This window comes from Cervus elaphus, chromosome 25 (assembly GCF_910594005.1).
Source record: "Cervus elaphus chromosome 25, mCerEla1.1, whole genome shotgun sequence".
NCBI lineage: Eukaryota > Metazoa > Chordata > Mammalia > Artiodactyla > Cervidae > Cervus > Cervus elaphus.
In genome coordinates this window covers 35,676,120-35,689,866 of record NC_057839.1, presented here as the reverse complement: position 1 = coordinate 35,689,866, position 13,747 = coordinate 35,676,120, and the positions used below count along the sequence as shown (strand labels likewise).

Below are 13,747 nucleotides of genomic sequence, written 5' to 3'. Positions count from 1 at the left end.
TCTGCTAACTCTGGGGTTCTTCATTTCTTCCTTCTCTAATTGCTTTAGGTGTAGAGTTAGGTTATTTATTTGGTTTTTTTCTTGTTTCTTGATGTAAGCCTGTAATGCTATGAACCTTCCCCTTAGCACTGCTTTTACAGTGTCCCATAGGTTTTGGGTTGTTGTGTGTTCATTTTCATTCATTTCTATACATATTTTGATATGTATGAGAGAAAAACCAAATTAACAAAATTAGAAATGAAAATGGAGAGATCACAACAGACAACACTGAAATACAAAGGATCGTAAGAGACTACTACCAGCAGCTCTATGCCAATAAAATGGACAACTTGGATGAAATGGACAAATTCTTAGAAAAGTATAACTTTCCAAAACTGAACCAGGAAGAAATAGAAGATCTTAACAGACCCATCACAAGCAAGGAAATCGAAACTGTCATCAAAAATCTGCCAGCAAACAAAAGCCCAGGACCAGATGGCTTCACAGCTGAATTCTACCAAAAATTTAGAGAAGAGCTAACACCTATCTTACTCAAACTCTTCCAGAAAATTTCAGATGAAGGTAAGCTTCCAAACTCATTCTATGAGGCCACCATCACCCTAATTCCAAAACCAGACAAAGATGCCACAAAAAAAGAAAACTACAGGCCAATATCACTGATGAACATAGATGCAAAAATCCTTAACAAAATTCTAGCAAACAGAATCCAACAACATATTAAAAAAATCATACACCATGACCAAGTGGGCTTTATCACAGGAATGCAAGGATTCTTTAATATCTGCAAATCAATCAATGTAATACACCACATTAACAAATTGAAAGATAAAAACCATATGATTATCTCAATAGATGCAGAGAAAGCCTTTGACAAAATTCAACACTCATTTATGATTAAAACTCTCCAAAAAGCAGGAATAGAAGGAACATACCTCAACATAATAAAAGCTATATATGACAAACCCACAGCAAGCATCACCCTCAATGGTGAAAAATTGAAAGCATTTCCCCTGAAATCAGGAACAAGACAAGGGTGCCCACTCTCACCACTACTATTCAACATAGTGTTGGAAGTTCTGGCCACAGCAATCAGAGCAGACAAAGAAGTAAAAGGAATCCAGATAGGAAAAGAAGAAGTAAAACTCTCACTGTTTGCAGATGACATGATCCTCTATATAGAAGACCCTAAAGACTCTACCAGAAAATTACTAGAGCTAATCAATGAATATAGTAAAGTTGCAGGATATAAAATTAACACACAGAAATCCCTTGCATTCCTATACACTAACAATGAAAAAACAGAAAGAGAAATTAAGGAAACAATACCATTCACCATTGCAACAAAAAGAATAAAATACTTAGGAGTATATCTACCTAAAGAAAAATACGCTTAGCTTACTTTTCAAAATACACCTATTTTGTAATAAATGGTAGTAAATATACCCCCTCAAAACTGCCCCCAAATGAAAACAAACTACAATGAGGTACTACTTCACACTGATTAGAATGGTCATCTTTAAATAGTCTACAAATAACAAATGCTAGGGAGGGTGTGGAGAAAAGGGAAACTTCTTACATTCTTGGTGAGAATGTAAGTTGGTACAGCCCCTGTGGAAAACAGTATGGAGGGTCCTCAGAAAATACAAAAATAGAATTGCTATATGATCTAGTAAGCCTGCTCCTGAACAAAGCTATAATGCAAAGAGATACTTGCAGCTCTATGTTCATAGCAGCACTGTTCACAATAGCCAGGACACAGAAGCCATCTAAGTGTCCACAGATACATGAATGGATAAAGAAGATGTGGTACATATATACAATGAAATACTACTCAGCCACACAAAAAAAAAAAAAACAAAGTAATGCCATTTACAGCAAGATGGATGCAAGTAGAGATTATCATACTAAGTGAAGTAAATCAGAAAAAGACAAATATCATATGGTATCACTTATACGTGAAATCTAAACTACGACACAAGTGAAAATTTATGAAATAGAAACAGACTCTTGGACATGGAGACCAGACTGGTGGTTGCCAAGGGAGATGGGGAGAGGGAAAGGATGGAATGGGAGGTTGGGATTAGCAAATGTAAGCTTTTATATATAGAATGGATAAACAACAAGGTCCTACTGTATAGCACAGAGAACTATGTTCGATATCCTATGATTAACCATAATGGAAAAGAATATTAATAAAGAATGTATATGTATATACATGGGTATGTATAACAGAATCACTTTGCTGTACAGCAGTAAATCAATAAATTCAATAAAAAAATAAGGAAACCATAGTTAATTTTTATATGGGTGGTTTATGAACTGAAGCTCTGTTGGATTAAAAGCTTCCTGACTGTGGGCTCATTGATCTCCTGTGAACTCCTAAAATCAATGTGCTGTTTGTAATGCTAATGTCCAAGTCCTATCTGTAAGTCCTATCTTACAGTTATGGGGATTTGACATTGTGGCACTGTTGGCTGTCAAAGTCCAAAAAGTTATGGATGAGAGTAAGATTCTTTTCTGGAGAAGGGGTGCAATGTGGCCTTTTGGTGTTTAGACATCAGGAAAAAGATAATGAGAAGCAGATATAGGAGGAAATGGAGTCGTATTTAGGAGCAAAGAAGTGGAAATTACGTTAATTTCTGTTTCTCTATATGAAGGGTGAAAGAATGCAATTGCAAGGAGAGGAGAAAACTTGAAAATTAGAGAAGATTTAAGAAACAGGGAGAAAAATATTAGTAAGTGAAATCTTCAAAACTGTCCTGAATTCTGAACCAAACTGAAGACTAAAGATTGTTGTTCAAATTATGGTCATTTAAAGAGCACAATGCTGACATGATCACAATAGTCTAACAATTCTCTCAAGAAAAGGAAATCCTGTTTCCTGCCCTTGGGAATCTAATTCTTTCTGGTCAAGGTGAGTAATTTTAGGTGGTTTCGTCACCCCATCATCAACAGTTGGTCTGGGAGCCATCTTTACCTGAAGCAGCATGGTCTCCCACAGCACGATACTAGTATTCTTTCCTAGAAATAGAAATTGATGCAATAAGGGCAAAAAAAAAAAAAAAAAAGGGAAAATTCAAGATGTACTTCTCCCTTGCCAGGTTCCCACTGGATGCTAGTGTTCCAATTTCAGTTTTCTCCCTACACAGGATGGTTATTTCAGATTAAAATTACTATGTTAGCAATCTTAAATTGCTAGTTCATGCTAAAAATCCAGGCTTTTTGCCAATTTCAACAATACTTACTGAATGATAGTATTTTAATATTCTAGCATAGATGAATAATAACATTTCAGAATAATACCAAAAGAAAACTTCTCTAGATACAAGAAAAAGACCAGATCACAAGTAAAAGTTCTTGCTAAGTATAAACCCACTTGGCCTTCTTACAGTATAAGTATTTGGTAGAGAACTAGAACCTGAGGCGTCTAGGACAAAACAGAGCTGTCCACCTTGTATATAAATTTCACTGCTTTTATTGTCTAAGATGAACACTCATGGCTTAAGACACAGAGGGCTGCCTTGTTCTTTGCGCTCTTGCCTCCTTGAATAAGGCCTGATCCCATGCACTTGTACCTTCCAAAGGCTGTAGAAGTTCAGGTATGCGTGTTTTCCACAGCTCTACTAAATTTGGGTGAATTATCTCAGGCAATATCTTCAACAGTCCTATTGCACCAGCCCCACGCAATTTCCCCACACTAGCGAGCATAGATATTACCTGGAGGATGGAAGAAAAATTACTGATCAACTCAGGGGTATTTAAAAGGCTCACCGAGCTTTTCCTTTTAATCATTGTTCTGGATTCCCTAGAATCCTTCATTAGATAATCTTTTAACAGACCATCACAGTCTGTTCTTACTTATTCTAGAGCAAAGCTAAATACTTAGACATCCATCTGTCTGATTTTTTTCTGTGGATAAAGGTGAAAAAGTATATGGAAGGCATCAACTGAAAGTAAATGAAATGTACTAACAGATATATCTGTGAATTAAATAAGGGCATGTGGAGATACAGCTGGAATAAATGACACATATGTGGCCAAAAGGAGAGAGAGAAATCTAAACAACAGATATGCAATTTGCTTGAATCGTTCTTATGGATCAGATTCAGTTTATGCTTATTTAAAAATCATAAATGAAGTTTTAACAAACATTTCAGAATGAGGAGATAATCTTGCCAGGAGTAAATTTTCATGAGTATCATTAATATAGCAGAATATTTATTATGCTGTTTTAGTGTTTCTTTTGGTTTGGAGTATCTTTGTCACTTTTACTATCATTTATTTGGAACTGGAAATATCTGCATTGGTTTAACTTGATCCCACCCTGGTTTTTCATAACTCACTCACCAGAAGTCTGGCCAGTAGCTGTTGTGGTGAGGGAAGTTTCACTAGAAAGAGAAAGCAATTTTCATTACTGTTATGGGGGCTAGAAAAATTCAGATTGGGGTTGGGTGTACCAGCGAAGCCCTGTAGCCCTTCAGGAAACGAGTCTCTCATAAGAGAAATGTTTTGCTTTGTTTTTGAATGTACAAACCAGCTCCTGTAGAGATGACAAGTGCTGTTGACTCTTTGGCATTATTCTTCTTTCTTTCCTCTGCCATAAACAGAATCCTGATGATATTAAACAGGTATTCCAGTGTTCCCGTATATTCCGCAGGTACCACGAAAGTCAGGATTCTGGGCCATAGCACCTGTGGAAAACAAAGGCAAGATGCAAGTGCTGCTTGTTCTTTTCCATTATTCCTCCTTGGTCCTCACTGTGTGTTTCCCTCTAGTTTAGAAAACTTCCTCTCACTTGTTATTATTTTGCTCTTCGGGCCAGATCAAAATGAAATCATGAAATCCAGTCTCTGCTGAGCACATTCATTTTCAGGTGCTACTTGCCATGAGTGTTAGTCAGTGTTTCTCCATGGGGTTGCTGCTGGAATCTGGGACAGGACAACTCTTCAACGTGGGTCACTGCAGGAAGCGCCAGGCTCCACTCACCAGGTGCCATTAAGCCCCTCGTCAATATGACAACCAAAAATGCCCCATATATGTCTTCAAGCTCCAAGACTGGAGTGGAACTCTCCAAAGTGAGAAAGATTGGGAATGGATAGCAAATGGACTGTTGTTGCTGTCTGTGCTCCAGGTTCTAACTTCTGTAGTCTGCGTGTTTCACATCCCTCGGAAAACTTGAATATGGCTCATGTGCTAATGGAAACCTAGGTATCAACTTGGACCCTGCCCTTTGTCTTGCCATCTGTATTTAATCACCAACATGCTAAGTTGCTTCAGTCATATCTGACTATTTTTGACCCCATGGACTGTAGCCTGCCAGACTCCTCTGTCCATGGGATTCTCCTGGCAAGAATACTGGAGTGGGTTGCCATGCCCTCCTCCAAGGGAGCTTCCTGACCCAGGGATCAAATCCAAGTCACTTACATCTCTTGCACTGGCAGGTGGGTTTTTTTTTTTTACCACTAGTGCCACTCAGGAAACCTCATTGAATCACCAAGCCCAGACCTCTCTTTCATTATAAGATTTCTCACGCCCTTCCATATTTCCCTTCCTACTTTTATGACCCATATACAGTCCCTATGAATCTTATCTCATCTTATACATAATCTCTGTGCTTAGACTACTCATGTCAATTCACTGACTTCCTATAGTTATCAAATGTTTAGCCCTTGCTTAAAATTTCCAGCGGCTCATCAAGGACAAGGTAGGAATTTAGCATTTCAGACCGTTTATGATTCTGCCTCTAGACTACTTTTTCATCATTTACTACTATATCAGAAATTTCCCAAACTTTAATATGCATCAGAAATGTTGGAACTTATTTGCATGCTGACTCATGGGCCCCATGCCCAGATATGCTGACTCATTGAGGTCTGGCATGTGACCTGGAAATCTGCATTTTAAATAAATATTGCAGATAATCTACAATCACACCTTAAAATACCATCCTAGCTAAAGCCTCTGATTCACTTAAATTGGTCTGTAGATTGTCTTCTGTGCCATATATTTCTGGCCATGAAATTCTTTCCCAGGTTGTTTTTCTTAAGCAAAAAGCAGATCTCAAAGTTCCTGAGGTTCAGGTTATTTTAGACCTCAACTGAGGTCTGAGAATGTGTGTTTTTAACACCTTCCCAGGTAAGTGGGGGTAAGTTTAGCATTCACTGCATTACTACTTGACAATATGTCTAAATACACTGGGGGAAGAAGAGAAATAATATATTAAGATGCTTATAAACTGCCATTTGCCTCCAGATATAAAAGAGTATGTAGCTAATTTAGTACCTGTTTTTGAGAAACCATTATTTGCTGGCCTTGAATATTCTCACATAATTTCTCTGGCCAGAGCATCAAAAAGCTGATGACAGATGGAGTACCAACTTCTTTACTCCTAAATGGACAGAGCTTTAGAAAGGTGATCAAAGGAACAATGAGTGGTGACAGAAGACTCCTTACCTGAGGCATTCCAATGACCAGTGGGTCCAGGGTTTTTAAGACCTCCAGGCTTATTTCTCGGATAGATGTCTCTCCCTTTTCAGTCTCCTGGGAGTTAGGTTTTATTGGTTTCTCCTTTAAGAAAGATGAAGCAGGTGCCTTGTTAATAATCCTTGTTGTTGGTCTCCTCTGACCTGGGGTGTGTTCTTAGTCTCTGGGCTAGAGGATAAAGTCATTCAACTTAAAGGGCTTGAGGAACCCAGTGACCTTGGTCTCCAGTATCTAATCCCTGCTTTTAAGTGCTCTTTGGAGGAATGGGGAGACAAAGATGCCTCTGGCTTTTTTCATAGAAAAACAAACATTGTGAACTTCAATTACCCCCTTTCTACTCAGGCCTTTCCCCATTTTTCTCTGGGACAAAAATTTCCACTACTTCCTGTGAAGTGGACTGCAATTTCACTTGCAGTGAGGTTGTATGATCACTGAGATCTTAGACACGTCTTTTTCAGGCTCTTCATCCAAAGGAACCAGTGTAACAAGTATGGATGTTTCATTTTCTAGAAACAATTCACTTTCTCTGCCTCTCTCCAAACCAGCCCCCAGCCTTGGAGGCCAGGTTGCCTCCTCTGTAGCGAAAACTGTGATTTAACCTATTTAGCATTTATGATAAGTTAGAAATGGTATCAGTGGAAGGGGACCGAGAACACTAGATGCTGAAAAATTTATTAATAAAAGTGATAAAGCTTAAATATGACTTCAGTTACTAAATTGAACTGCAGGTATTTTTAAAAATCCAGTTGCGTCAACTGCACTTGTTGCAGAGCAGCACTCAAAACGGCACCCTCTTCGTACCAGATTCTTGCTGGACATTGAAAACTGGGTGAAGATGTAGTCAATCAGTGGCCAGCCTTCCCGGGCTTCAATGTAGCATTTTTCACACATGGTTTGGATGAGGAGGAGGGTGGAGTTCCTCACCTAGAGTAGGGAAAATGCATTCACAATATTTAATTTCTTTGGGCAGAATGGAAATTTAGATACTCCTATTCTGTAACCTTTATGGATCATTCAGTGGGAATCTTAAAAAAAAACAACCTATAAGTTGAATGATATTACTGTAATAGAGGGGGCTTCCCAGGTGGCTCAATGGTAAAGAATTTGCTTGCCAACCAGCAGACCCCAGGTTTGATCCTTGAGTCAGGAAGATCCCCTGGAGAAGGAAATGGCAACCCATTCCAGTATTCTTGCCTGGGAATCCCATGGATGGAGGAACCTGGTGGGCTACAGTTCCTGGGATTGCAAAAGAGTCCGACATGACTGACCAACTAAACAACAACAACAATTACCCCCTGTTGGGGCAGGAAGTAATCTATAAGGTTATGATTTAAGTGTCACTAGCAAAGCTCTCTTTAACCAAACTCTCTCTAGTTCCCATGACATATCCTGGCTAAAACACTCAGTTCAATTCAGTTCAGTCACTCAATCATGTCTGACTCTTTGCAACTCCATGGACTGCAGCACGCCAGGCTTCCCTGTCTATCACCAACTCCCAGAGTTTACTCAAACTCATGTCTATTGAGTCGGGGATGTCATTCAACCATCTCATTCTCTGTCGTCCCCTTCTCCTCCTGCCTTCAATCTTTCCCAGCATCAGGGTCTTTTCCAAAGAGTCAATTCTTCACATCAAGTGGCCAAAGTATTAGAGTTTCAGCTTCAGCATTAGTTCTTCCAATGAATATTCAGGACTGATTTCCTCTAGGATTGACAGGTTTGATCTTGCAGTCCAAGGCACTCTCAAGAGTCTTCTCCAACACCGCAGTTGAAAAGCATCAGTTCTTTGACGCTCAGCCTTCTTTATAGTCCCACTTTCACATCCATACATGACTGCTGGAAAAACCATAGCTTTGACTAGACGGACTTTTGTTGGCAAAGTAATGTCTCTTCTTTTTAATATGCTGTCTAGGTTGGTCATAGCTTTTCTTCCAAGCAGCAAGCATCTTTTAATTTCATGGCTGCAATCACCATCTGCAGTGATTTTGGAGCCCCCCTCCCCAAATAAAGCCTTTTCCTTTTCTGTTTTAGCCTATGAAAAGGCTAAAACACTGCTTCACTTTAAAAATCCTCAGTGAAAGATGGCACATCTAAATAAAGTCCCACAATTCCTTATCCACAGACTCAAACTCTAAATGACACTGAAAACTGGAATTTTGTTTCTTAAATTTGGTTCCAACTTGGTGGAGAAACTCAAACTGAACTGTTTTAAAGCTATTTGTTGTTATTCAGTTGCTCAGTCATGCCTGACTCTTTGTGAGCCTATGGACTCTAGCATGCCAGGCTTCCCTGTCCTTCACCATCTCCTGGAGCTTGCTCAAACTCATGTCTGTTGAGTCGGTGATGTCATCCAACATCTTTACCCATTCTATGTAGTGTGAATATATGTACATTTTCTTGAAGAAATCTTAATAGGTTTGATTGTGGGCTACTATCACAGTAATGCTTTTTTCAAATCTGAAAAATTGTAAATTCTGAAATAATGTCTTGTCCTATGGATTTGAATAAACGGTTATGAACCTGTCACAAACTTTTTTAATACTTTGGCTTCAATTTGTTTATTGGATTGTTTCCCTGGAGGATAGAAACCTCAGGTCTAATTCCTCAGTGAATGGGTCTCTTAATGGAGGGTAGGAAGAAAACAATTTTTCACAGGGAAGCAGAGATATAAGGTTGCACACATGGACTCTGTAATCTCCCTAACTGAGGAGAAAGAGGTAAACCTTCTCTCTTATATTTGCCCAAGGAGTGAGCGCTTTCCTGGAAATTTTTGTCCTCTTTTATTCTACCCTAAATCCTAGCAATGCTTCAGTTGGCTTGCTCAATTACTGGGTCAGGTTTTTATATATAATCACTCCATTATTATTTATTGCATAGCTTTGATTATTTTAATGATAGTTATTAGTGACAAAAGCCTCTTGGGGGAATTTTCTCCTGTTCATTGGCTTCTGCACAGGGCTTTGATCCAAATAAAATATGATTTTCATATAAAATAATACTATAATTGCTAATTTTAAAAATTTCTCCCATAAAAGTTCTGTCTTTTCCAACATGGAATACTTTAATAAGATAATCAGGAGATATTGAGAAATCTATTGTGCATGTAAGACTTTCTATATATGCTCCCTGACTGGAAAATAGGATAGCTCTGCTCAAAATAGGGTTCAGGGGTTATTATTTTTGGAGGAAGGAGTATCATCTTTATAATTAACAATTAATTTTTAAACTATTTAACTAGCATAGCAGAATCATGCTCTAGGCCAAAATCTTTTTTTTTTTTTCTTTTCCTAGTGAGAAGCCCTTGAACTGAATGTGCTCCAGAACGTTACTTTGATAGAGTTTATCTTATTAGGGAAAGATGGAGTTCTTTTAAAAGTAGAATTGATCACTGAGCTGTTTATAAATCAGTCTCATAAGCACATCCTTAAAGAGTCAAAACCGTTTCATTTACTCCTAAAGCTAGCATTATCCAAATAAAAGTCCCCATTAATTCTCTTACTTTAATACTGAGGTCACCCATGACGACTTTGACTGCTTTTTCAATTGAAGTGATATGATCCCTCAACTTGGGCTCTGAAAGACAGAGGGAGAAATTGAGAGGCCTGCTTCAGTAGGAGTACAGTATGTTCTGGAATTGTTGAAAACCAATTAGAGTTATGGCACATAATTGCAAAGTCTCTTGTCCTTAACATTTTATGTTATTCACTTCCCTTTTCACTACCTTCTCCTTTTTCAACTCTTTATAGATGTTGACTGCTTTTTTGGTTCTCTGTTACACTTTGTTTAATCTTGTTTAAATTGTTAGATTCTTAAGTGCAGTCAATACATCATACCTAATGGATCAGCCTTAAATTTTGGACACCACCTCAGGTTTCTTCTGCCAATTCTTCAGTAAATCATAGGGCAAACTGAATTTTTTTTAAAAAAACTATTATTTTGTTGTACAAAAATGAATGATCATATTTTATTGAATCTAAGGTATCAATTTTATGAGTTTATATTGCACCAAGAGTGAAAAACTATAGTGGCTAATGATAATTAAAAATGCTATCAATTATAAGATGCAATCTGAAATTGCAAAAATAAAGTTTTTGGAATTAATGAAATATGAAAATTCATTAAATTCTCTTTTCTAAAAGAACAAATTTTTAGAACATTGTGCATTCTTACATCCACCCTCAGTTTATTGGGCCACTTAACCAGTACCTCTTTTCAATTCCAGATTCAATTCTCAAATATTCTATTCCTTTACTGACTGCATCCATAAATATTATGAAAGAACAGAGGTAACTGGAAATGCCTATTTAAAAGTAGTAGATTGATTATAGACAACTAAGAAAACCTAGCTTTACTTGAATATGATGTTCTGTAAACTTCCCAAAGACACAGGATAGAATTAGACAATGCACAGGTTTCAATCTGCTTCTTAATACAAAAGAAACAACTCTGGGGTCATCCCTATTCTTACCCTCAGCACTGATAGCCGATCTTAACAAAGTCAAGACTCCCATTCGAATGGCTTCATTATTATTTCTCATTTGTTCATCAAAAAAATCCAGCAGGTCTGCAGGGCTTGAATGGGCTGCGGGTTCAAGAAATACTGGAGTCAAAAGAACTCATTTTCACCTTAGGTAAAATTCTTTGAATGGTAAGACGATCATTCTATGAGAATTGTCAAAGTCACCCTTTGGTTGGTAATAAGATTTTATTAGGCCCATACTTCTTTAGTATACAGAATTGAACAGTTTGGTTCCTAAGAGAGTTAGGCCCACTTCTGTTCATACCTGTGAATGTAACCTTATTTGTAAATTAGGTTCTTTATAGATGAAATCAAATTAAGATGAAGTTGCATTAATTCAATATAGCTGGTGTCTTTATAAGAGATGGATTGAAGACACAGACAGAGACACAGAAGGAAGCCTTGTGAACACGGAGGCAGAGATCAAAGTGATGCTTCACTGGCTGTGCAGCTGGTGGGGGTAGGGAGGAAGCAGGGAAAACTGAAGAAAGGTCTGGGTAGAGTGGAGAGGTTTGGGCTGGAAATGATAAAGTGAAGTAGTTAATTAGGCTGGCATATAGAGAACTGGAAAGTATAGAAACAGAGGGACTGATTAGGAGAGAACTAGACCACACTAGAAAGGTATGCAGTGAGGTAGAGGAGATGACATATTTTGGAGAGGGTGCAGGTGTGGGAGGTATAGGATTGTTCTTGTCCCTTGCCCTGAGAAACTATTAGAACACAGTTTTGTATCCTGACCCTGGGACCTTGGTGTTTCCTCTGCAACTTGTGTCAGGTTGTAGATTCTAACATAGTGACAGGCAGGATTGTGATGTGAAAGCAAAAAGAAAAGAGAGAGTGAAGGCTGGAGAAAATGATAAGGGATAAATACCAAGAGTTGACAGGGAAGAAAAAAAGGGTAACTTTAGTTTGATAGAGTTTCTGATAATCACAAATACCAAGAAAAAATGTATTCCCTAGCTTTAGGGTTACCAACTCCCACTGGTTTGCTTGGAAATAAACCCAAGTATATATGGTCAATTAATTTTCAACAAAAGACCTGGGAATACATACAATGCAGAAAGGGTAGTCTCTTCAGTGAATGGTGCTGGGAGGACTGAACAGTCATATACAAAAGAAAGAAATCTGATTGTTACCTCAAAAAATACAAATGCACACAAATTAAATCAAAATAAAACTTGAACATAAGACCTGAAACTATAAAACTTCTAGAAGAAAATATAGAGACTAAGCTTCTTGACACTGGTCTCGGCAATGATTTTTTGCATTTGACTCTAAAAGCAGAGGTAACATAAGCAAAAATAAACAAGTGGGATTCCATCAAATGAAAAAGCTTCTGCTCAGAAAAGGAAACCATCAACAAAATGAAAAGACAACCTATGAAATGGGGAAAAATATTTGCCAGCCACATATCCAGTAAGGAGTTAACAGCCAAAATATGTCTGGGACTTTTCTGGTTCTAAAACTGAAAGTTCTAATTTCCTGGAATTCCTTCAGTCCTGGGCAGATCAGGATAATCGATCACCCCACCTACTGCACTCCTCGGAACAGGTAGGGTATGAAAAAACACAGAATAGTGTGAGTCAAAGGAACGTTTTGTGTGCATGTGTGAAAGTGATGAATGTGGCATCTTGCTCACACTTCATCCTTGTTGTCATCACCACTCAGAGACATTTTAATTAAAAGCCCACTGGATGCTGAGTCCTACCTAGAATGAGGAAACAGTTTGAAGCTTCGATTTCGTTTTCTTTTTCTGGAGGCTCTGGAACTCTGCACACCTGAATGAGAAGAAAAAAAAATTAAGGGGGTAGACGTGAAACCCAGAAAACTGGTGACAAGGAAACAGATTTGACAGCATGGTCTTCTTACCTGGCGGAGTAAACTGATGAAGATGGCCTTCTTCAAGGCCTTCGGAAGGCTGACATCGTAAAGGACTGCTGCGGTCAGTATCTGCTTTAGACTCTGGAATAAAAGCTCTCCAAGGTTAGTTGGAGCCTGCCTGCAGAGGGGCAGCACAGGATGTGGAAGGCAAATGATCCTGTGTCGTGAGGAGAACATACCCCTATCCTTCCAGTGGTTACCTGTTTTCTTTAGTGATTCTGGCTGCTTCACCTTGTTCAGTGCCCCAGCAGCTTGAACAGGAATTCCTTTCTGGGGTTTCTGTCGTCTTAGAGGCCTACTGCTTCTCTACCTCATATTTCCTGGGAGGTATGTAAATTCAGCTGCCCCAAGACATGTTTGAGTTCCTTAACCCCTCCTGAGAATGATCATCCTTCAGGATGATCTTTGGACAGCCGTGGGAATCAGTTTCTCTGATGTGGCTCTCACCTGAGTGACGTGAAAGTCAACCTCTTTGTCTTTGTACTGGTTAAGGAGCCATGGGACCTGGCCCAGGGCGAATTCACAGAGGTCTTCCCGATGGAGCAGCAAGCTCACTGTGGGGCCGTGAGCCTTAATGATGGCCAAAATCTGCAGAGGCAGCAGACAGATACTTAGAAAAGAGATAATACTTAACTATACTTTACATAAGGATAATATACTTATGTGTATTATAAGTACATTATAATATATTTGTGTATATTATGTATGGTATACATATTATGTATATAAGTATAGTATATTTAAGTAAATTATAATATATATTAATAATATAAGATATATAATAACTATTATACTTTACATAAGTACATAAGTACATAATAAAATATTTCATCATGCTTTTTTGTACATTTCTCAGTATACCAGGAA

General features: G+C 38.2%; 1 protein-coding gene across 1 annotated transcript in view; it reads right to left on the bottom strand.

Annotated features, from left to right (window-relative positions):
* Positions 1-13,483, bottom strand: part of MROH2B (maestro heat like repeat family member 2B) — a 62,718-nt gene extending 49,235 nt beyond the window's left edge. The window contains exons 1-7 of the mRNA XM_043887558.1: positions 13,328-13,483; positions 7,285-7,308; positions 6,454-6,567; positions 4,535-4,691; positions 4,348-4,388; positions 3,576-3,717; positions 2,978-3,021 (exon numbers count right to left, since the gene is read on the bottom strand). Of these exons, the coding sequence (XP_043743493.1) occupies positions 2,978-3,021; positions 3,576-3,717; positions 4,348-4,388; positions 4,535-4,691; positions 6,454-6,567; positions 7,285-7,302 (516 nt within the window). The 5' untranslated portion in view covers positions 7,303-7,308; positions 13,328-13,483. The remainder of the gene's footprint in view (positions 1-2,977; positions 3,022-3,575; positions 3,718-4,347; positions 4,389-4,534; positions 4,692-6,453; positions 6,568-7,284; positions 7,309-13,327) is intronic.
* Between the last annotated feature and the right edge of the window lie 264 nt (positions 13,484-13,747).